At 36.1% G+C, this 25,320-nt stretch overlaps 1 protein-coding gene across 3 annotated transcripts in view; it reads left to right on the forward strand.

The window, feature by feature from the left end:
• Positions 1-25,320, forward strand: part of FNIP1 (folliculin interacting protein 1) — a 132,920-nt gene that overhangs the window by 87,630 nt on the left and 19,970 nt on the right. For all 3 annotated transcript variants that reach the window (XM_082623753.1, XM_082623755.1, XM_082623754.1), the window contains 4 exons: positions 17,560-17,706; positions 18,599-18,768; positions 21,581-22,997; positions 23,807-23,975. In XM_082623753.1, coding sequence (XP_082479879.1) covers positions 17,560-17,706; positions 18,599-18,768; positions 21,581-22,997; positions 23,807-23,975 — 1,903 coding nt within the window. The remainder of the gene's footprint in view (positions 1-17,559; positions 17,707-18,598; positions 18,769-21,580; positions 22,998-23,806; positions 23,976-25,320) is intronic.

Raw genomic sequence — 25,320 nt, forward strand, 5'->3', positions numbered from 1 at the left:
GGACCACTAGACAAGCAGATATGACCAGAAGAGACCCTTGTTTTAGCAGCAATGTGCTTTGTCCTTTGTTGGGCTCCTAGATGCAGGGACTGGTTAAGTGTTATTTAACCAGTGATGGTAATCACATGTTCTTAGATACATGGAATACAAAGATACACGGATATAGGGAATATGAACTTGATGTTCCATATAACTCTGTTGCTTAATCCTTTCTCTAGCAGTATTTTCTGACACAACAAAGCTTGGAGCCTGAAGCTCCAGCAAGTGCTGCAACTGCACTCTGATTATGGCAAGGAAACATAATACATATGAACTTACGTTGGGAATCACGCTAAGTGACTGATGTGTTTCTGTCTCAAAGAGATTCATTTCAGTTTTACTTCGTCCTCTCATCCTCTCAGTCTTTCCTCCTTTAGACTGGAGAAATAGTATAACACTTAGCCCAAGAACTCAGACTTTAGTATCTGACAGACAGACCTGTGGGCTAACCCTGGCTCTGCCTTTTACTACCCCTAATGACCTTGGGCAGATTTGTCAGCATTTTTGACCCTTAGCTTTCTAATGTAATACCTGTGAATTCAATTTAGTAATAATCTAATAGATTATTGTTAAGATAGAATGAGATAATGTATGTAAAGTACTTAGCAGAAGGCCCAACATTAATGCGACTGCTGTTTTCTATGACAAATATAACCTACAGCAGTGCTTCTTTTTTTTTATTTTTATTTTTTATTAGTTTCTGCTTTATAACAAAGTGAATCAGTCATACATATACGTCTGTTCCCACATCCCTTCCCTCATGCATCTCCCTCCCTCCCACCCTCCCCATCCCACCCCTCCAGGCGGTCACAAAGCACCGAGCTGATCTCCCTGTGCTCTGCGGCACAGCAGTGCTTCTTAAAAGTCATTCACAGCTCACCTTCACAGTATTGCCAAATCTGCATATCATCTATGCCATTTAAATTTGATGTTTCTCTTTAAATTGACCCTATTTTATACCTAAATAAGTGTATTTCAGAATGTGTGCATCATTACCCTAAATGGGGAATCAGGCTTCTTTGCTGTAATAAGCAAGCTGTAAAAATGAATGCATAATAATTAAAATTAAAAATATGTATCTGTGTATCACCTAAGGTTTATTATCACCAGTAGTCCATGTACCTCACTTTTGTTCATTGGCTTGTGTTGTATGGTCCCTTATTGGGTTAGGGGTCTTCTGAATTGTTTATTTAAATATGAACTGTTACATTTTGAAGTGAAAGCCTATTTTAGCCTGTGATATTGCAGGATTGCTATTGTGAAACTGTAGTCATGTCATGTGTATACTTTTTTTTTTAATGGAAATGACTAAGGAGTTGTGTATTTAGTAAATTTGACAATAAGAGAGAACTCATGTTTATTTTCAACTTTGATCCTTTTTTTCTTCATTTTTCTCCTTTTGTGTTAAACCACAGTGAAAGTAAATCTGGTTTTTTAAACCTCTCTCAAAAGGAGAGATTTCATTGCCTCAGCCATATTCTAGAATCTTTGAATTTATGATAAAATAACTTATTTTCCTAAATAAAAGGTATGTTTTATAGAAGTGTTCTGTATGATTTTTGAGATGGAATTATAGGTAACCATTAAATAGAAGTTGTATGGTAAAAATAACCTAAATTAACATGGAATATTTCATCATGTTTTTAATTTATTTCAATTGAAAAAGTTTACTTGGCAATTCCCTGATGGTCCAATGGTTAGGACTCTAAGCTTTCACTGCCAAGGGTGCGGGTTCGATCCCTGGTTGGGGAACTAAGATCCTGCAAGTCGCACAACGTGGCTAAAAAGTTTTTTAAAAAATTAAAAAAAAAGTTTACTTTATGACTGTTGTATAATATTCTTTGGCTGGATTCAATTATTGAGAAGGAGAAGATTTTCCAGTCATCTGTTATTCACCATAATTTTTAGGATAAAAGACATTAAACGTGAGTTTTTAAATCTTTCTTGTGCAGTAAACACAGTGGTTAGAGGAAATGTGTAGAAGAACACATTAGAGAATTAAATTTCTTTTTTTGTCTTGCAAATAATTTGTACTGGTGAAAATTATGTTAGAGCTAATATTTTCTGCCATATATTTTTGTTAACATATTCATTTTAGACCTTTCTTAAGTTATCAAATGAAGCATGCTAAGAAACAATACAATATTTAAAATTTTTTTTTATTGTGGTAAAAGTAAAACAACATTAAACTTAACATTTAACCATTTTTAAGTGTACAGCTCAGCAGTGTTAAATACATTCACATTGTGTAACAAATCTCTGTAACTTTTTCATCTTACAACATTAAAACTATAAACACTAAACACTAGTTTAGTAATATAGTATTTTTAATCAGTGTGTTTCTTTAGTTCATTGGCATCTTCACTCTATATATGAATTATGTGTGAAGTTATTCATAATTTCAGTTGTTCATACCTTAAGAATTCAGGTTATTACATTTCTGGTGCCATTCATGATTAAATCAAGTTTTATATACATAAATGTTTCTTATAGGTGAAGTATAGAGGAAATGAAATACATTCCCTCAATATTTCTAGATGGAATTTCAAACAAATGTAATGAACTGACTTTGCTTGGCTGTCTATATTATCTTCATAACTTTTCAATTCATATAGACCTCTTTGTATGTTTCTAAAAGCTTTCATGTGAAAGCTCAAAATTTGATCGTTTTATGAACATATGATTATATAAATAATTTTATGTCAGGATGTTTTCTTAAAATGAGAATTTCTTTGAGGTGTTTTGTTTTTTGACCGCACCCTGTGCATGTGGGATCTTAGTTCCCCGACCAGGAATCGAACCCACGCCGCCTGCATTGAAAGCATGGAGTCTTAACCACTGGACCGCCAGGGACGTCCCAAGGTGTATTTTTTTTGTCTGTTTTTTTTTTGTTTGTTTTATTTTGTGGTACGTGGGCCTCTCACTGTTGTGGCCTCTCCCGTTGCGGAGACAGGCTCTGGACGCGCAGGCTCAGCAGCCATGGCTCACGGGCCCAGCTGCCCTGCGGCATGTGGGATCTTCTCAGACCGGGGCACGAACCCGTGTCCCCTGCGTCAGCAGGCGGACTCTCAACCACTGCGGCACCAGGGAAGCCCCTCCAAGGTGTATTTTTAAAAATTAATTTTAAGATACTTTTTGTATGATTCAAGAGGTAAATTATACTGAGTTGCTTAAAGCAAATGTTAATGATTTAGGCTGCATTGGATAAATTTTCTATCAATAGATTTGATATTTCAGTAAGTGTTCTACAGTTAAAGAAAAAGAGGGGCATGTTAGGCTTAACGTAAGTGCTTTTCTGTTTTATCTATGTTGAATAAGGTTACTGACACCAGGTTAATTGGTAGGTGAGAGAACTCCAGCCAGCACACATTTTACTTGGCCTCCTTGTTTTTTACAAATATTTGAACCTTTAGGCCTTTAAGCCAGACAAGCTCTCTCTAGTTTGCCATAAGCTCTATCTCTGCCAGTTGTATTAACCCATGTATTGTATAATTTTGTAGCTCCCTGGCCACTGAGCATTATTAAAATTTAAACTTCTGTTTTAGGGGTTGGTGATTTATATCCACTAATCTAGACCCAATTCTCTTTTAGTCTGTAAATTCAGTCTGATTCTCTTCCATTTTCTGAAATTATCCATGTTTGTATCTTTGGAGCAAGCCCAATACAGGCTGAATAATAAACACTCTTCTGGAGTGTTGGGAATGGGAATGAAAAACAAGAAAACAAACCATGAACAAAATGGTAGATTTGGAGACGTGGCTATCTGTTATATCCTCTATTTCTTGGCCACTCTGTATTATTAATTAAGAGTGTAAATAGCTTAATTTCACATATATATGTGTATGTACATATACATATGTAGATATATATGTGTATACACACATTTAATTAATAGATTTAATTCTAACAGTGTCAGAGTTACAGAATAATTGAGCTAACAGTTCAGAAAGTTTTTGCATATAGCTCTCTCCCCACTACCCATAGTTTCACTGATTATTGCCATATTTCATTAGTGTGGTAGATTTGTTACAATTAATGAACCAATATTGATACATTATTATTAACTAAAATCCATAGTCTGCATTGAGTTCCATTCTTTGTTTTGTACAGTTGAATGGGTTTTGAAAAATGCATAATGTCATGTTTCACCATTACAGTATCAGACAGAGTAGTTTCACTATTCTGAAAGTCGCCTGTGCTTTACCTATCTATTCTTTCTCCCTCGCCACCAAACCCATTGGCTACTGATCTCTGTCTATAATTTTGCCTGTTTCAGAATGTCATATTCCGGGAATCATATCGCATGTAGCAGCCCTTTTAGACTGGTTCTTTGACTCAGCTGTATGCAGTTAAGATTCTTCTATGTCTTTTTTTGTGGCTTATTCATATAAAAAAATTCACTGTGTAATATTCCACTGTGTGGGTGTACCTCAGTTTCTCCATTCACCTCAATTGAAGGACATCTTCTTGATTGCTAGTGTTTGGTGATCTTCTTGATTGCTAGTTTTTGGTGATTATGAATAACACTTCTCTAAACATTCATGTGCGGGGTTTTGTATGGACTTAAGTTTTCAGTTCAACTGAGTCAATACCTAGGAGCATAGTTGCTATATGTTCACGGAAGACGGTGTTTGGATTTGTAAGAAACTGCCAACTGTCTTCTAAAGTGACTATCATTTTGCATTCCCACTAGCAGTTAATTAGAGTTACTGTTGTTCCATATCTTTGTCAGCATTTGATATTGTCAGGTTTTTTTTTTTAGCCATACTAATAGATGTGTAACAGTATTTCATTGTTTTAATTTGCAGTTTCCTAATGACATATGAGGTTGAGCATCTTTTCAAATACTTATTTGCAATCTTTATATCTTTTTGGGTCAGATATCTGTTCAGTCTTTCGTCCATTTTTAACTTGGTTTGTTGCTTTTATTATTGTTCAGTTTTTAGTTTTTTTTGTATATTTTGGATATCAATCCTTTATCAGATACGTGTTTTGCAAATACTTTCTCCTAGCCTGTGGCTTGTATTTTCATTCTTGTAATATTTTCACAGAGCAGAGTTTTAAATTTTAATGAAGTCCAACTTAACAATTTCTTTTTTTCCCTGAATAGTGCCTTTGGTGTTTTATCTAAAAACTCATTACCAAACACAAGATCATTAAGGTTTTTCGCATGTTGTGCTCTAGAAGTTTTATGATTTTGCATTTACATTTAGGTCTGTTATCCATTTTGATTTTTTTTTTTTTTTTGGTGAAAGCTGTAAAGTTTTTGTCTAGGTGCTTATTTTTGCATATGAATGTCCACTTGTTCCAGCATCATTTGTTGAAAAGACTATCTTTGCTCCATGTATTGCTTTTGCCCCTTTATCAAATACCAGTTGAGTATATTTCTGGGGCTCTATTTTTGAGCTCTCTGTTTTGTTTCATTGATCTATTTGTCTATTCTTTCAGCAGTACCACACTGTCTTGATTACTGTATCTTTATTATAATTTTTTTAATATAAATTTATTTATTTTATTTATTTTTGTCTACACTGGGTCTTCATTGCTGTGCATGGGCTTTCTCTAGTTGTTGAGAGCGGGAGCTACTCTTTGTTGCAGTGCACGGGCTTCTTGTTGCAGTGGCTTCTCTTGTTGTGGAGCACAGGCTCTAGGTGCGTGGATTTCAGTAGTTGTGGCACATGGGCTCAGTAGTTGTGGCTTGCGGGCTCTAGAGTGCAGGCTCAGTAGTTGTGGCACATGGGCTTAGTTGTTCCATGGCATGTGGGATCTTCCCGGACCAGGGCTCAAACCCGTGTCCCCTGCATTGGCAGGCGGATTCTTAACCACTGCACCACCAGGGAAGCCCACATCTTTATAATAATTCTTCAAGTCAGATAATATGAGTCCTCCAAGTTTGTTCTTTTCCTTCAGTGTTGTGTTGACTATTCTGGATCAGTTGCCTCTCCAAACTTTAAAATCAGTTTGTTGATATCCACAAAATAACTTATGAGATTGAATTGAATCTGTAGATTAAACTGGGAAAAATTGATATCTTAGCAATAGCAAGACTTCCTGTCCATGAACATGGAATAGCTTGCTGTTTATTTATATCTTCTTTGATTTCTTTCATCAGAGTTTTGTAATTTTCCTCCTAAAGTTCTTGTACATTTTTAAAAGATTTATACCTAAATATTTCAGATTTTTCTTTTTTTTTGGTTAATATTAATGATACTGTTTATAATTTCACATTTGAACTGTTCATTGATGGTATATAAGAACACAATTGACTTTTGTATATTAACCTTATATCCTGCAACCTTATATAACTGCCTCTTTATTCCAGGAGATTTTTGGTCACTTCTTTCAGATTTTCTGAGTAAAGCAATCATAAGCAATCATGGCATCTGAGAACAGAGATCGATTTATGTCTTCCTTCCTAATCTGTATACCTTTTATTTCTTTTTCCTGCCTTGTTGCATTAGCAAGGGCTTCTAGTACGATGTAGGAAAGCAATGGTGAGAAAGTTCTTCCTTGCCTTTTACCAGATCTGAGTGAGAAAGCTTCAAGTTTCTCACCATTAAGTATGAAGTTAGGTTTCTTATAGATACAGTTTATCAGGTTAAAGAAGTTCCCTCTTTATTCCTGGTTTGCTGAGAGTTATTAATTATTGATTCAATTTTTAAAATAGATATAGGACTATTCAGGTTATGTATTTCTTCTTGTGTGAGTTTTGGTAGTTTGTGTCTTTCAGGGAATTGGTCTGGTTCATCTAAGTCATCAAATTTACAAGCATAGAGTTGTTCATATTACTTCTTAATTATCCTTTTAATGTCCATAGATCAGTAGTGATGGATCCCTCTTTTATTTCTAATATTAGTAATTTTTGTCATTTTTCTTTTTTGCTTGGTTATCTTGGATAGAAGTTAATCAATTTTCAAAGAATCTTTGATCTTTTCAAAGAACCAGATTTTGTTTATTTTTTATCGATTTTGTCTTTAATTTCAATGATTTTTTTTTTTTTTTTTTTTTTTGTGGTACGCGGGCCTCTCACTGTTGTGGCCTCTCCCGTTGCGGCGCACAGGCTCCGGACGCGCAGGCTCAGCGGCCATGGCTCACGGGCCCAGCCGCTCCGCAGCATGTGGGATCTTACCAGACGGGGCACGAACCCGTGTCCCCTGCATTGGCAGGTGGACTCTCAACCACTGCGCCACCAGGGAAGCCCTCAATGATTTTTTAATCTAATTTTTATTACTTTTCTCCTACTTGCTTTAGTTTTATGTTACTCATCTTTCTCTAGTTTCCTAAAGTTAAAGCTTAGATTATTGCATTCAGATCTTTCTTTTTCCCTAATCTATGCATTCAGTGCTATGAATTTCCCTCTAAGCACTGCTTTTGCTGGATCCCACAAATTTTGTTAAGTTGAATGAAAATTTAATTCAAATTATTTCAAAATTTCTCTTGAGATTTCTTCTTTGACCTTATGTTATGCAGAAATGTATTGTTAAAATCTCCAAGTATTTGGGGCTTTCCCATGTATCTTTCTTCTTTTTCTTTTCAAATTTTTATTTATATTGGAGTAGAGTTGATTAGCAATGTTGTGTTAGTTTCAGGTGAACAGCAAAGTGATTCAGTTATACATATACATGTATCTGTTCTTTTTCAGGTTTTTTCCATTTAGGCTATTAAAGAGTATTGAGCAGAGTTCCCTGTACTATAGAATAGGTCCTTGTTGGTTATATGTTTTAAATATAGCACTGTGTACATGTCAGTCCCAAACTTCCACTCTGTCCTTCCCCCACACCCTTATCCCGTGGTAGCAAGTTCATTCTCTAAGTCTGTGAGTCTGTTTCTGTTTTGTAAATAAGTTTTGTATCTCATGTGTATGTATATATATATATATATATATATATATATATATATTTTAGATTCTGCATATAAGCAATATCATATGATACTTGTCTTTCTCTGTCTGACTGACTTCACTTAGTATGATAATCTTCAGGTCCATCCATGTTGATGCAAATGGCATTATTTCATTCTTTTTTATGACTAATATTCCACTGTGTATATATACCTCATCTTCTTTATCCACTCCTCTGTCGATGGACATTTAAGTTGTTTCCATGTCTTAACTATTGTAAATAGTGCTGTAATGGACATTGGGATGCATGTAACCTTTTGAACGATGTTTTTCTTCAGATATATGTCCAGGAGTGGGGTTGCTGGATCATATGATAGCTCTGTTTTTAGTTTCTTAAGGAACCTCCATAGCAGCTGCACCAATTTACATTTGCACCAACAGTGTAGGAGGGTTCCCTTTTCTCCACACCCTCTCCAGCATTTATTGTTTGTAGACTTTTTGATGATGGCCATTCTGACTGGTGTGAGGTTATACCTCATTGTAGTTTTGATTTGCATTTCTCTAATAATTAGCGATGTTGAGCATCTTTTCATGTGCCTCTTGGCCATCTGTATGTCTTCTTTGGAGAAATGTCTGTTCAAGCCTTCTGCCCATTTTTTTATTGGGTTGTTTGTTTTTTGTGATATTGAGCTGCATGATCTGTTTGTAAATTTTGGAGATTAATCCCTTGTCAGTTACATCATTTGCAAATATTTTCTCCCATTCTGTGGGTTGTCTTTGTGTTTTGTTTATGGGTTCCTTTGCTGTGCAAAAGCTTTTGAGTTTGATTAGGTCCCATTTGTTTATTTTTGTTTTTATTTCTCTTAGTAGGGACAGATTGTAAAAGTTATTGCTGTGATTTATGTCAGAGTGTTCTGCCTATATTTTCCTCTAAGAGTTTTATAGTGTCCTGTCTTACATTTAGGTTTCTAATCCATTTTGAGTTTATTTTTGTGTATAGTGTTAAATAATGTTCTAATTTCATTCTTTTACATGTAGTTGTCCAGTTTTCCTGGCACCACTTATTGAAGAGACTGTCTTTTCTCCATTGTACAGTTTTGCCTCCTTTGTCATAGATTAATTGACCATAGGTGCATGGGTTTATTTCTGGGCTTTCTGTTCTGTTCCATTGATCTATATTTCTGTTTTTGTGCCAGTACCATACTGTTTTGATTACTGTAGCTTTGTAGTATAGTCTGAAGTCAGGGAGCCTGATTCCTACAGTTCTGTTTTTCTTTCTCAAATTTTCTTTGGCCTATTCAGCATCTTTCTTGTCTTCATACAGATTTTAAGATTTTTTGTTCTAGTCATGTGAAAAATGTCACTGGTAATTTGATAGGGATTACATTGAATCTGTAGATTGCCTTGGATAGTATAGTCATTTTGAAAATATTGACTCTTCCAATCCAAGAACATGGTATACCTTTCCATCTGTTTGTGTCATCTTCGATTTCTTTCATCAGTGTCTTATAGTTTTCACAGTACAGGTCTTTTGTCTTCTCCAGTAGGTTTATTCCTAGGTATTTTATTCTTTTTGATGCAATGGTAAATGGGATTGTTTCCTTAATTTCTCTTATTGATCTTTCGTTGTTAGTGTATAGGAATGCAAAAGATTTCTGTGCATTAATTTTGTATCCTGCATCTTTGCTAAATTCATTGATGAGCTCCAGTAGTTTTCTGATAGCATCTTTAGGATTTTCTATGTATAATATCATGCCATCTGCAGACAGTGACAGTTTTACTTCCTCTTTTCTAGTTTGGATTCCCTTTATTTCTTTTTCTTCTCTGATTGCCGTGGCTAGGACTTCCAAAACTATGTTGAATAAAAGTGGCAGCAGTCAGCATCCTTGTCTTGTTCCTGATCTTAGAGGAAATGCTTTCAGCTTTTCACCCTTGAGTATGATGTTAGCTGTAGGTTTGTCATATATGGCCTTTATTATGTTGAGGTATGCTCCCCCTGTGCCCACTTTCTGGAGAGTTTTTATCATAAATGGGTGTTGAGTTTTGTCAAAGCTTTTTCTGAATCTATTGAGATGATTATATCATTTTTATTCTTCAATTTGTTGAGGCAGTGTATCACACTGATTGATTTGTGGATATCGAAAAACCCTTGCATCCTTGGGATAAATCCCACTTGATCATAATGTATGATCCTTTTAATGTGTTGTTGTATTTGGTTTGCTAGTATTTTGTTGAGGATTTTTCCATCTATGTTCATTAGTGATATTGGCCTGTAATCTTCTTTTTTGGTGTTACCTTTGTCTGGTTTATGGCATCAGGGTGATGGTGGCCTCATAGAATGAGTTTGGGAGTGTTCCTTCCTCTGAGATGTTTTGGAGTAGTTTCAGAAGGATAGGTGTTACCTCTTCTCTAAATGTTTGATAGAATTCACCTGTGAAACCATCTGGTCCTGTATTGTATATTTGAAAGTTGTTAGCATTGTAGATCTTAAAAGTTTTCATCACAAGAAAAAAATTTTTTTGTTACTCTGTGAAGTGCTGAATGTAAAAACTAAACTTACTGTGGTAATCATTTCACAAAGTATACATATATCAAGTCATTGTGTCGTACATCTTAAAGTAATACCATATCGATGTCAATTATATCTCAGTAAAGCTGAAAAAAACTCACCTATATGTTAGTGATTTTCTTCCTGCTGGATATGTCATTTTCTGCTAGAGAATGCTGAAGTTTCTAAGTATAATAGTGTATTTGCCTGTCAGTATTTTTTTCTCCCAGTTTTATTGAGATATAATTGGCATAAAGCACACTGTATAAGTTTAAAGTGTACAGCATAATTATTTGACTTAATACATCATGAAATGAGTATCACAGTAAGTTTAGTGAACAACATGTACCGTAGATGACAAAATTAAATTAAAAAAATATTTTTCTTGCGATGAGAACTTAGGATTTACTCTCTTAACCGCTTTAATATATAACATACAGCAGTATTAATTATATTTGTCTTGTATGTTACATCTTCAGTACTTATTTATCTTGTAACTGGAAGTTTGTAGTACCTTTTGACTGCCTTCATTCAAGTCCCTCTCCTCCCCGACACCTTACGTTATGTCATTGCTCTCTTCTTAAGTGCATACGTGTTAAGGTTTATTATCTTCTATTATTGCCAGGATGGATGTCAGGGAGCTCACCCCTTTGTTTTGTTTTAGGAGCTTTATGGTTTCAGGTCTTGCGTTCAAGTCTTTAATCCATTTTGAGTTGATTTTTGTTTGTGGTGTAAGATAAGAGTCCAGTCATTTTTTACATGTGGTTGTCCAGTTTTCCTAGAACCATTTATTGAAGAGGCTATCCTATCTATATTGTATGTTTTTGGCTCCTCTGTCATAAATTAATTGACCATATGTATGCATACGTTTATTTCTGGGCTCTCTATTCTGTTCCATTGATTTACATGTCTGTTTTTATTCTAATACCATACTGTTTTGATTATAGCTTTGTAATATAGTTTGAAATCAGGAGGCATGATGCCTCCTCTTCTTTCTCAAGATTGCTTTGACCATTCAGGGTTTTTTGTGGTTCCATACAAGTTTTAGGATTGTTTGTTCTATTTTTGTGAAAAATGCCATTGGAATTTTGATAGGGATTGCATTAAATCTGTAGATTGCTTTGGATAGTACGAATGTGGTTTTTTTAAAACTATGGAATGCTTCACGAATTCACATGTCATGCTTGAGCAGGGGCCATGCTAATCTTCTCTGTATCATTCTAATTTTATTATATGTGCTGCCGAAGTGAGCATGAACATGGTTTAATTCAAGTTGTTCAATTGACTTTGGACTGGAATTATTATAAATATATGTTTCGAACAATTCTTTTTGCTTATTTGCCTAAAAGAGTCCTGCAACATTTTTTTGGGTTTCACATTTTGCAGTATTACAAGGCACTGAGTCTTTGCCCTTGCACTTTGAGCTGTGTCGTACGTTATTGGATTAGTTTCTTTTCTGTGGTCACAAGCTTTGTGGCAAAAGGCCAACAGTCTGTATTTGAGCTCTGAGGAAACACTGTCATCATAGATCCAGCTGAGGTTACCAGTGTAGTAAACATTGTCATGAGACTCATTCCTGGTAGAATACTGATCTTGCTGTTAGGTATACCCAGCATTTTTATTTATGAATTTTTTGAGTTAGATACCTATGAGGTAATTGCTGTGATATAAGGTAGTATGAATGGCCTAGCCTTAAAATTTTAATATTGCCTGGAATTTACAACATGTATGAGTTATAAAATCATTGTAGGGAATTCCCTGGTGGTCGGTTAGGAGTCTGTGCTCTCACTGACAAGGGCCCAGGTTGGATCCCTGGTCAGGGTAAAAAGATCCCACGTGCTGCGCCGCACAGCCAAAAAAAAAGAAAAAAACAAAAAACATTGTAAAAGTATATTCTGATTGTATACCTTCCTTTTTGTATTAGTTTATTTTACTTCAGTCACTCTGCAAATCTGAAAGACTATATAAATTAGTTAGGCATCCTTGCAATATTTTAAATGTACTTTATAAACTTTTATAGTTTTTATTTAAGAAGTCTATTTGTAGAAGTACTTTAATATGTACAGTTGATTCTCATTGTTTACAGATTGTGTATATGTGAATTCACCTGCTTGTTAAAATTTATTTATAAACGTAAAATATACTTCCAGTGGTTTTATGATCGTTTGTGGACATATGCAGAGAAGTGAAAATTTTGAGTGCCCCGACACACATTTCCAGATGAGGTCAAACAAGACAGTGCTCTGCCTTTTTGTTTCAGCTCTCATTCTGTAAACAAGTGTCCTTGTCATGATCTATGTAGTGCCACTTTTTTTAAAGTGTTTTTTGCTTTTTGTTAGTGGTTTTTTTTTTTTTTTTTTTTTTTTTTGCAGTACGTGGGCCTCTCACTGTTGTGGCCCCTCCCGTTGAGGAGCACAGGCTCCGGACGCGCAGGCTCAGCGGCCATGGCTCATGGGCCCAGCCGCTCTGCGGCATATGGGATCTTCCCGGACCGGGGCACGAATCCGTGTCCCCTGCATCGGCAGGTGGACTCTCAACCACTGTGCCACCGGGGAAGCCCCTTGTTAGTGGTTTTGCAATGAAAATTGGCCCTTGAAGACATTTTTCCATTGAAGACATACAGATGGACAAGGGCACATGAAAAGATGCTTAACATCACTAATTATTAGAGAAATGCAAATCGAAAGGGCATTGAGGTACTACCTCACACTGGTCAGAATGGCCATCATTAAAAAGTCTACAAATAACAAATGCTGGTGAGGATGTGGAGAAAAGGGAACCCTCCTGCACTGTTGGTGGGAATGTAAATTGGTGCACCCACTATGGAAAACAGTATGAAGGTTCTTTGAAAAAGTCAAAATAGAATTGCCATATGATCCAGGAATCCCAATCCTGGGCACATATCCAGAGAAAACTCTAATTTTGAAAAGATACATGTACCCCAGTGTTCATAGCTGCACTATTCACAATAGCCAAGACGTGGAAACAACCTAAATGTCCATTGAAAGATGAATGGATAAAGAAGATGTGGTACATATATACAATGGAATACTACTCAGCCATAAAAAAGAATGAAATAATGTCATTTGCAGCAACATGGATGCAATAGAGATTATCATACTAAGTGAAATAAGTCAGAAAGAGAAAGACAAATACCATGCGATAATCACTTATATGTGGAGTCTGTAATATGACACAAATGAATTTATTTACAAAACAGAAACACACTCACAGACATAGAAAACAAAGTTATGGTTACCAAAGGGGAAAGGGGGAGGGGAGGGATAAAATTAGGAGTTTGGGATTAGTAGATACACACTACTATATAAAAAATCGGTAAACAGCAAGGTCCTACTGTTATATCCCAGGAAACTATATTCAATATTGTGTGCCAGAATGGAAAAGTATATATATATATATATATATATAAAATAGAACCACTTTGCTGTATACTAGAAACTAACACAACATTGTAAATCAAGTATACTTCAATTAAAAAAATTGTGCGCAAGCATAGTGTTGAAATTCTGTCTAATGTTTCTAAGTGCAGGAAGGTTGTGATGTGCCTTACAGAGAAAAATATGTGTTAGGTGAGCTTTGTTAAGGCATGAGTCATAGTGCTGTGGGATATGAATTCATTATTAACAAATTAACAGAATATTAAATAAAGTGTCTTTAAACAAAAACTCACATAAAACAAGATTATGTATTGATGGATTGACAAAAATATTGTGACCAGAGACTCACAGGAACCTAACTCTGTATTTCTCTCTGGAACAAGTGATTCACAGTTCACTAATTCAGTGTTCATGTTGACTTTATAGAACATTACTGCAAATAATGAGAAGCTATCATACTTAATTTTTAAATTAAGTGTTTATTTATATCTAGCAGTTAGGTAATTTTTAAAGTATGTGATTATTTGAAACCAGATTATTAATGAATTTCGGGTAGTTGAGAAGAGGAAGGACATGTAAATGCGAGTCCTGAAACCTAGAGAAGTAAGAAGTATGTTTAGTTAGCATTGCTGCCTGGCAGAGATGAAGTATTTGGATTTTTACTTAGACTTCATGCATATCAGTGAAAACTAAATCATGTCAACAGTTTCCTTCCAATTGAAGGAGTCTTCCATTCTGTAGGGACAGACCAAGAAAAATAAAGGGTCAGATGACTGAAAATACTTGCCCTTCTTACCATTCATGGGTAGGGAATAACCATTAAAGGGGGAAGAGAGCAAGCATCATTACTTCTACGTTGTTAATGACAACACAGAGTTGTATGTAGTGAGAAGCACTATTGCATAATTAATTTTTTTGGCCTTCTTTGCACTTGATACACTCCAAAGTCATGGTACATATTTTTAAACAGCAAAACACTATAAAGCTAATGTCCTCAGTGACCCACTATACTAATGTTAGTGATATGACTGGCCCATGACACATAGACTTGTAGTAGACAATATTATGCTGAAGAAACTCATGGAAAATGAATTGATCAGCTTGTTCATTCATTTAATCAAAAAGTTTATTTTATTCAAAAGTACATTCACGTGGTTAAGAAGCAAAATATATATACTGACAGTTCTAATAATGAAAAATAAATGAGCCCTGTCCTACCTCTCCCATCCCCATTCTTACTGCTGAAGAACATTCTCTTTTAACTCTTAAATATTCCTTTTGTTATATACCTCCATATTATTAAATAGTATACCTAGTGTAGCTATTTCTTGATTTATCAATTGTAGAGCATATTTATCTCCTGCCATAAATTCATACCTGATCCTTGGTCCTTTTAGCCTTTCAGTATAGTTTTAGCACTATCTTGTCTTTCAACTTTGGTAAATTATCTGTATTCTCTGATAATTTATTTTCCTCTATTTTCTCTCTCTTCAATATACTTTGTTAGAAACTGACACTCCTGGATTGATCTTCCATGTCTCTTTTCTTTCATGTTTTTCTTCTCTTTTTCTGACTTTATTATTTTCTATTTCCTCTGGAGTCATTTTGTGTGTGTGTGTGTTTCTGTCTTTCTGTTTGTGTCCCTCTTTCCTTGGAGGCTTTCTCTATGTATCAGTATTTTGGTTGCCCATTAAGAGTGAGAGTGAGGCACCAAAATACAGGTTGGGAGTGCGGATTGGAGAACCTCACTTTAGAGCAGTGTTGCTCAACTTTTTTTCATTTTCACTGCCTGAAGGAGCATATTTAAACATTTTCCCCCATAATTGCTGCCTCTGCCATGGAATTTTAATACCACAAGATTTACTTTATATCTGTTTGTGTACTGTGAAAGATTCAAATATCAGGGAGGGTTTGGGCATGTCATTTCTCTGGGCTGGTCAATTGCTACATCTGCTCTCCTATCTTTAGTTATTCTGTGGGAAAATGGGGTGGAGGGTAGGGGGTCACCAACCATTTATGGCCCTTGAATTAGTCTCTTAGTTTATAGTCCTATATAACTGCTGCCCTCCTTTTTAGCAGGCACTTTTGAGTCCTTAGACTCTTCTTGCTTCAGTGGGGTAAATTAGCTCCTCTTTGTACATCCCCCCCCCCGCCGCCATGAGCACCATAACCCATTATCTTCCTCTACCCTAGTACTTCAGTTAACATTCTTCTCTGTGTTGTGTCTTCTAGAATTTTATTAAATCTGTAATTTTAATTTTCACTAAAGTTCCTCTTCAGTTCTATTTGTTGTAGTGATTCATTTGTTTTTAAATCATTAAGTAGTGTTCATTTGGGGCATCAGAACTGAAAGGGGATACACATTTGTGCTCAGTTTTCCATCCTATCTGGACATCTTTAATAGTCTTTAAAAAATAAGCATTTTCAATATCGCTAGTTTATATTTGTCATATTTTTCTCTGTAAGATACCTGTAATTTTTTTCCATTCATTTTTAAGTTCTCAGCAGTCATTTTATGCCTTACTAAAAATTCATTAATGCGACCTGTATTTGTCACTTTTATTTATGGTAATGTATCATGTTCATATTGGGTTGAGATTTAATAAAACTTATACAAGCAACAGAATTCTTTTCCTTTTTTGAATTCTGGGTATTAGAAAATTATACTGAGGTAGGTATCAGAGCTTTGTGGAGATCTCAGAGAACTTTCTAGAGCTGTACTCTCTAATACAGTAGCCATTAGCCACATGTGGTTATTTAAATTAATTTAATTACAACTAAATAAAATTTTAAATCCAATTCCCCAGTCACACTGGCCACATTTCAGGTATTCAGTAATCACATATGGCTGGTGGCTACCATGTTGGACAGCACAGATATAGAACATTCCTATCATTGCTAAAAGTTCTGTTAGCACTATTCTAGAGAGTAGAAAGTAGGACACCATTCTGTAGCTTCTAAGAGATCGACTAGTTTCTTAAGCCCCAACTTTGCAGGAGTTGCTTCGTGTGATGAGTGTATAGGACTCTGCTGAACAGATAATAATGTAAAAGGAAAAGAATTGACATCTTTAAAGCTGTTAGTAAAGAGTGCAAGTCACAGACTAACTATTATCTAAATAAATGCAGGAGACAGCCAGAAAAGCACTGTGATAGCTGCAATAATCCTCTTTTGTGTTGATTCAAGGGAAAACTTCAGAAAATTGAGAGTCATATAGCATGCATATATAGTGTCCTCGTCATTCTTCAGAACTTTACTAAGGAGTCTCAGCATAGGCAATATAATGATGCTGATAAACTATTGTTGTGAGTGGGTATTATCCATAAGCTATTACCCCACTTAATATTTTTGTTTCTATGTTGTTGATTATTTGCAATATATTTAGGTGTAGCTTATAACCTTGGAAACGTAGAACTGGAAAGGGTCTAGAAATTACCTAGTCCTTTCCTTTCATTTTACAGGTAAGGGAAACTGATGCTTAAAGTAGGGAAATAATTTACCCAAAGGCACACAGCCTTTGAGGGCAGAGCCAGCGCCAGAACCAACACATTTTGAGGTCATGTATAAAACTTTTCCCTTGGTACTATGCTGATGACAAAGAAAGAAAGACTTGATTCATTGTCTTTCTCAAAAGCTTTAATAATCTAGATGTGAGACCCAAGCCGGCAACATTATTATTAAGAGTATGTAATGCTGGGAGCTATGAATTTTATAATGTGTTTTCCTCTTTTTAGAACAACAATTTGTAATCTTTACACAATGCCACGAATTGGAGAGCCTGTCTGGCTTACAATGATGTCGGGGACTCCAGAAAAGAACCAGCTTTGCCATCGTTTCATGAAGGAGTTCACTTTTCTAATGGAAAATGCTTCCAAAAATCAGTATGGCCTGCCCTTCCTCCCTCCCTCCCTCCCTTCCTTCCCTTAACTATCGTAGCTATTGTTTACTATAACTAGATATCTAGATTGTGATCAAGTTCAAGTACAAAGGTGAAAGAATTAATCATTATCCTTGGAATTATTTCATATTATTAATGAGCAAGACAGAATTATAAAAGATAACTAAGATAATTACAAGACAGGGTATGGAAGAAGACCAAAGAACCTTATTAATGAGAAACAGTAAAAATGTCTTTAATTGTGTGTTAAATTAAAATTCCTGACACCTCACAGAACTCTCTGAGGCTTCCCATTTTTCGTGAATTGTATCCATGAGTGCGGTTTCATTCTATAGAACAGAAGTTTAAAAATATATAGGGAAGTGCCAGGATTCCAATAATACATTTTTAGTGTGGTACTTTGTCATATTGTTTTCTTCTAATCATCAAATTCTTAGAATCCAGATGAGTAATTTGGGTGTTTTTATTCTCTTTGATGGTAAATAAAGTTTTCTTAATACTTTCCTTCATTTTCCTTTTCAGTAATTTGGATATGTATAGACTTCCTGGTTGATTCATTAATATATTTGTATTTTAAACACTGAAAAGAATCCATAGTTTCTCAAGTAAAATGGCATTTTTGTTTTTTAATTATGAGTAGAAATAGCTCCTTGTGAATGCTGTCTTTATTTTAAGGATTTTTGTTTTAACTCGTACCCAACCAAAAAATTTATTAACTTTTGTTTTCATCCTGGTGATATACCTATCCTTCCTTCTATCCTCTCCTTTTTTATGATGTTTGGCCATGTACCCTCTCTTCTTTATTCTATCACTGAATTTTGCTTGAGGTTTTATGAAAGCAGATTAGACTCTGATAGGATGAATTTTGTTTTCAGATTCTTGCCAGCACTCATTACTGCAGTTCTGACCAATCATCTTGCCTGGGTTCCAACAGTCATGCCAAATGGGCAGCCACCTATAAAAATATTTTTAGAAAAACATTCCTCTCAGAGTGTGGACATGTTGGCAAAGACTCATCCGTATAACCCACTTTGGGCACAACTGGGTATGTATTCTGAAAACCCTTACATTTATGTATTAGACTTAGACTTCTGTGTAACTGTCTGGAGTTATTTTATGGCAAAAATAAATAGAGAAAAATTAAGTGCTCTCTTTTCCCCCTTCCTTTCTAAAGCATTTCTTCCTTAGTTGTCATTTCATAACTGCTAAATTGTCTTATCCCCATCTTATGTTTACTATCATTCCTTATAGAGACCTTCAGCTGGAACAAAAGGAGCAGGATGATGGCTGGTTTATTAGTAACTTCAGGGTCTTCAGGGTGTTTTGTGTTAGGTATTTTGCCTAGAAGGAATGAATCAACAAAGTCACCTATGATCGCTAGAATAAATCTGTTTAACTGAGAAGCAGTCATTGAGGTTTCCATTGTTCCACCTTTGTTTGTTGAGTAATTTTTGAAAATCTTTCTCTTAGTGCTTGGTACCCCACTAAATAAATGGGTAACAGGAGAGAGGGGTTAGTTGATGAGTTGACAGTCATTAGGAAGTCAGTGTAGCATGGTGCTTTAATTTAAGCATAGGCTGTGGAGTCAGGCAGACCATGTTTGAATCACAGTTTCCCTATTTATAAAGTGGGGATAATAGTAAATAGTACAGGGAGTTCCCTGGTGGTTTAGTGGTTAGCATTGGGTGCTTTCACTGCCTTGGCCTGGGTTCAGTCCCTGGTTGGGGAACTGAGATCCCACAAACCGTGCAGTGTGGCCGAAAAATAAAATAAAATAAATAGTAAATACTTCATAATGTGAAAAGTAAATGAGATACAGTGAGAACAGTGCTTAGGACAGTGGCTAGTAAATGTAGTTGCTGTTACTCCTACTCTTAGTCTATTGCTATTTGGTGATGGGGGGAGGAGTATGGTGAGAATGTTTTGGTGACCTGGTAGAAACTTAAACTTCCCTTAGGTTGTTATGGTGAGTGAGCTTGCCAGGCAGATTGTAATGTGGCTTATTAATTCATATAACCAACCAACGTCCCTCTCTCATTCCTACTCTTTCTATTTCTTCTCTCCCACCCTCCCTCCTTTTCCTTTCCATATATATATTTTGATATATATGTCAAAATGTATATGCCTCTGAAACCATCACCCAAATCAAGATGGTGAACATATTCATCACTACAAAAGTTTCCTCATGCCCTTTGTAATCCCTCCCTCCTATTCCTCCCTACTCTGCCTGTTTACTGTTCCTTATACTCAGGTAGCCACTGGTCTGCTTTCTGTCACTGTAGATTAGTTTGTTATTTTCTAGACCTTTATATAGATGGAATCATACACTAAGTGCTTTTGTTTGGTCTGAGTTCTTTCAACATAATTATTTTGAGATTCACCTATGTTGTATGGATTAATAGTTCATTCCTTTTTAATGCTAAGTAGTATTTCATTGTATGAATATTAATTTACCTTTTTTCAAATCAAGTAATTCAGTAGTTTTTTTTTTAATTTGAACATTTCAAATCTGTTTTCAATTCTACAATCATTTATTGAATGCACAATATAACTAAGGCTCTGTGCAAAGAACCCTGGAGGGTATAAAGATGAATGATATCTAGTCCTTGCCTTTAAGAAGTGACAGTCTTATACTGTAGGTAAAGTATATGTGGACAATAATGATAATTCAAATAGGAACTATAAGAAATGAAAAGTTTAGTGGGAGTTCAATTAGGGAAGCTTACTTTTGTCCAAGGGAAGATGCTTGGGTGGGAAACTTCGGACTGGCAGAGATACAGAGGGAAGGGAAAATACATAGCATGAGTAGAGGGGTCTAGGTGTTAAAAGTGCTGAGCACATTCAGGGGTCCAGTTTAAGTGGGACTTTGGGTGAATAAAGATGAAATAGGGAAACTATCAGAAGATAAACCTGGAAAAGTAAAGTGGAACCAGTCATGAAAGACTCATTTATCAAACCAAAGCAGTTTCAATTTATTTGGTTGTTAGTGGAAACCTTGGGAGTAGTTTTGAACAGTGGCATGATGGTACTAGAGCCAGTTTCTTAGCCAGATGAGAAAATTTATCATAGTACAGTCTGTAGTATATTATTTGAGACCTATTTATGTTTGTTCCTTTAAAAAATATGGGGTCCTTATAAAGTAAAAATAGAGATTCTTTAAATGTGTATACTGACAACTTGCAAAACTTGAATTAAATCTCCCTCCTTTTTTAAATGTAATGGCTGTTCATGTGTAATGTGGATAACAGAAGTGAAAATGAATCACAGGGCTAAATGTGTTGCCCTTTTGGGTCTATCCTGAGTACCCAACCCTCTAGGGAATGTAATGGAAAGGAAAATGGGCTTTTAAAAACACAGGAGCTAATGTGAGGTCCTTGGTAGGGCAGCAACAGGTGAAGTTCAGGAATATGATTTAAATCAAGGAAGGTTAAGTGTGTGATGTGACTACTTCAGCTCTGTTCCATTTCACTACTACTCCTTTCCTCTCCTTGGTCCCCAGCAGATGTGCTTTTGCACATAATACTTCAGTCAGTACTTCTCCACCCGTATGAAGTGCTATGCAAGGGGACTGGCACAGAGCATGTTCTTGGTGACTTTCACAACTGACTGTTTGCTTGTGGTTTCAGCACCTTATTAGCAGCTGCTTAAGGAGGAAGGTAGAAAGCCCATCCATTCACCTATCTCTTTGGTTAAGACCATTCATCTCATCCTAGTCCTGAATAATCACTCACCTATTAAGGAACCAAGAGTAAAATCTGAACTACCCCTCATAAAATAATAGTAGGTTTCTGATAACTGAAAATAGCCTGCTTAGTATGAGTAGAGGATGTGTCCATTAACTGATTTTTCCATTTCAGGAGACTTGTATGGCGCTATTGGCTCTCCTGTACGGTTAGCAAGGACTGTGGTAGTTGGTAAACGACAAGACATGGTCCAGAGGCTGCTTTATTTTCTTACTTACTTCATAAGATGCTCTGAACTTCAAGAAACCCATCTTTTAGAAAATGGAGACGATGAAGCCATTGTTATGCCAGGCACAGTAATTACAACCACTTTAGAGAAAGGTGAAATTGAAGAATCTGAGTATGTGCTTATCACAATGCATAGAAACAAAAACAGTTTGCTCTTTAAAGAGTCAGAAGAAACAAGGACTCCTAATTGTAACTGTAAATATTGCAGTCGTCCACTCCTTGGGCAAAATATAGAGAATGTTTTGCGACAAGAGAGAGAAGATACTCAAAACAGCTCTAAGGAGCTGCTAGGAAATACAAACGAGTGCCGAATGATTTCTCCTTCTTCTGACTGCCAAGAAGAAAATGCTGTTGATGTTAAACAGTGCAGAGATAAATTAAGAACTTGCCTTGACACCAAGTTAGAAACAGTTGTTTGCACAGGATCTGCTCCAGTGGACAGATGTGCATTGTCAAAGTCAAGCTTAGAGCCTGCAGAGGAATCATGGCAGAGTGAGGAATTGCTAGATTCAGGTAATCACACAGGTAAAGTGTTCAGATCCACAGGAATGCTTGTGGGAAAAAAACCTCCAGATAAACTTGTGACAGCTGCATTTTCTTGTGAGGCAACCCAGACAAAGGTTACTTTCTTGATTGGGGATTCTATGTCACCCGACTCAGATACTGAACTCAGGAGTCAGGCAGTAGTGGATCAGATTACCAGGCATCACAGCAAATCACCGAAGGAGGAAAGAGGGGCTGTTGATCAGCATCAAGAAACTGCACAAACAGCTAAATCTGGAGAGCCTGATATACCGAACATGGTATCTGGAGAGCCCTGTGAACTTCCCTGCTGGAATCATTCAGACCTCGAAAGCATGAGCTTATTTGATGAATATTTTAATGATGATTCAATTGAAACCAGGACTATTGATGATATTCCAGTTAAAACAAGTACAGACAGTAAAGAACACTGCTGTATGTTAGAGTTTTCAAAAAGATTTTATACAAAAAATAGAAAACAGAACAATGAATTTTGCAAATGTGTAGGAACAGTTCACCAAGATTCATGTAAAACCTGCTTTCCTCAGCAAGACCAAAGAGATACACTCTCCATTCTTGTCCCCCATGGGGATAAAGAGAGTTCAGAGAAAAAAGTTGCTGTGGGAGCTGAATGGGACATTCCAAGAAATGAAAGTTCAGATAGTGCCCTTGGGGATAGTGAAAGTGAAGATACAGGTCATGATGTGACTAGACAAGTAAGCAGTTATTATGGAGGAGAGCAAGAAGATTGGGCAGAAGAAGATGAGATACCTTTTCCTGGGTAAGTACGAAGTTTTAGCCTTTTATAGAACCTATAAAAATATGTACCATTCTTTTGTTTAGCTCATCTCTGAAAGTTGGTAGTGGCTAATATAAAGGAAGAGACCATTGTTCTGGACAAATACTCTTTTATTATCGCATGCTCCTACTTAAAAGAAGGATTAAAGGCTAAGCCCCATAGGTGCCCCAGAAAAGCTTTGTGAAGGCATTAGAGAAAAGTTGTGTTGGTGTGTGGGAGATTGCTTACTGCCTAGGAGTTTTCATTTAGCAGTGAGTTATGCTGCCCAGAAAGGACCTGTGCTGAGCCTGGCAACTAGGGAGAGGTAATCACTGAGAGAAGGTAGGAAATAGCTGTTAGAAATAAGTTTGGAAATAAGAGGAAAGTATAGAATGGATACTCTTGGTCAAGAATACAAGGAAAAGATTCATACATGAGAAATGTTATATACCAAGCTTTGGGTTTGTGAGTTATTTATACTTTGTTTTGGATGGTGGTTTCCATAATTTGATTGTATTAAGAATGTGTTACATACACAAGGGACAGCATTCCTAAAGTCTGTTATGAAAGATTTATGTTCACCTCATTACAGAGTTGTACATCAGACCCTTTCTGAATAGGAAGGAGTATTTTGTGGTCTCATTGAGCCCTTAAGCCAGTTTTTATTTAAGGATGATTTTACTATTAGTATATTTTGTGAAGAATGATGGTACTGGAAATGTGGACTAGCAGAGTCCAATTTTTTGTGTGTGTGTTGGTAAAATATATTTATTACTGATTAGGTATGCCTTCTTTTGGAACTTTCCTTGCAGGTCAAAGTTAATTGAAGTGAGTGCTGTTCAGCCCAATATTGCCAACTTTGGGAGGTCCTTGCTGGGTGGCTACTGCTCTTCTTATGTGCCTGACTTTGTTCTTCAAGGAATTGGGAATGATGAGAGGCTCCGTCAGTGTTTAGTGTCAGATTTGTCTCATGCTGTGCAGGTAAGTGACCTTCACTGCTCTTAAATTTATTTAGGACGAACTCTGATAACCAGTAGAACCCAAAATTGCCTTATTTTTGGTCACACTTCAGTGTGTAATACAATTGTTGTTCTCTAAATCCATCATTTTATATGTAATAACCTGCATGTTTGTACCTGTCATTGTGAAAGCAAGTAGAGAGTTCCAGGAATCTATCAAATTGGAAATCAGAAAATACTGTATGTATTCATAGATGTTCATCACTAGGTTATTTATAATTTCAAAATATTGCAAATGCTTAAATGTGAATGGAGTTAATTTTCATTGCTGTTATATAGTACAATTGATTTTTGTATATTGCTGTTGTATCCTGCCACTTTGATGAACTCTTTTATTAGTTCTCATAGATTTTTGTGTGGATTCTTTAAGATTTTCTACATACAGGCTCATGTTATCTTCCTTTCCAGTCTGGGTGCCTCTTTTTCTTTTTCTTGCCTGATCGTACAGGCTAGAACCTTCAGTACAGTGTTGCATTGAAGTGCTGATAGTGGACATCCTTGTCTTGTTCCTTTTCTTTGGGGGAAAACATTGAGCCTTTAATTATTAAGCGTGATGTTAGCTGTTAGATTCTTATAAGATGCTCTTTATCAGGTGGATAAAGTTCCTTTCTATTCCTAGTGTTTTGAGTTTTCTGTCCCCCACGCCCTTAAATCATGAATGAGTGTGGGGTTTTGTCAAATACTTTTTCTGTGTCTATTGAAATGATCATGTGGGTTTTTCTTCTTTAAACTGTTAATGTGATAGATTACACTGATCGATTTTTAGATGTTAATCCAATCTTTGTATTCCTAGGGGGGAAAAACCCATTTGGTCATGGTATATAGTACTCATATAACATATGAGTTGACTTTTGTGTATGGTGTAAGATAGTGGTCCAGTTTCATTCTTTTGCAATGTGGCTGTTCAGTTTTTTTAAATTAATTAATTAATTAATTAATTAATTATTTTTTGGCTGTGTTGGGCCTTCGTTGCTGCGCGCGGGCTTTCTCTAGTTGTGGCGAGCAGGGGCTACTCTTCGTTGTGGTGCGTGGGCTCCTCATCGCGGTAGCTTCTCTTGTTGTGGAGCGCGGCCTCTAGGCGCGCAGGCTTCAGTAGCTGCAGCACGCAGGCTCAGTAGTTGTGGCTCACAGGCTCTAGAATGCAGGCTCAGTAGTTGTGGTGCAAGGGCTTAGGTGCTCCATGGCATGTGGGATCTTCCCAGACCAGGGTTCAAACCCATGTCCCCTGCATTGGCAGGCGGCTTCTTAACCACTGTGCCACCAGGGAAGTCCCTGTTCAGTTTTTTAAGCACCATTTATTGAAGAAA

This window comes from Mesoplodon mirus (assembly GCF_964341445.2).
Source record: "Mesoplodon mirus genome assembly, chromosome: 5".
NCBI lineage: Eukaryota > Metazoa > Chordata > Mammalia > Artiodactyla > Ziphiidae > Mesoplodon > Mesoplodon mirus.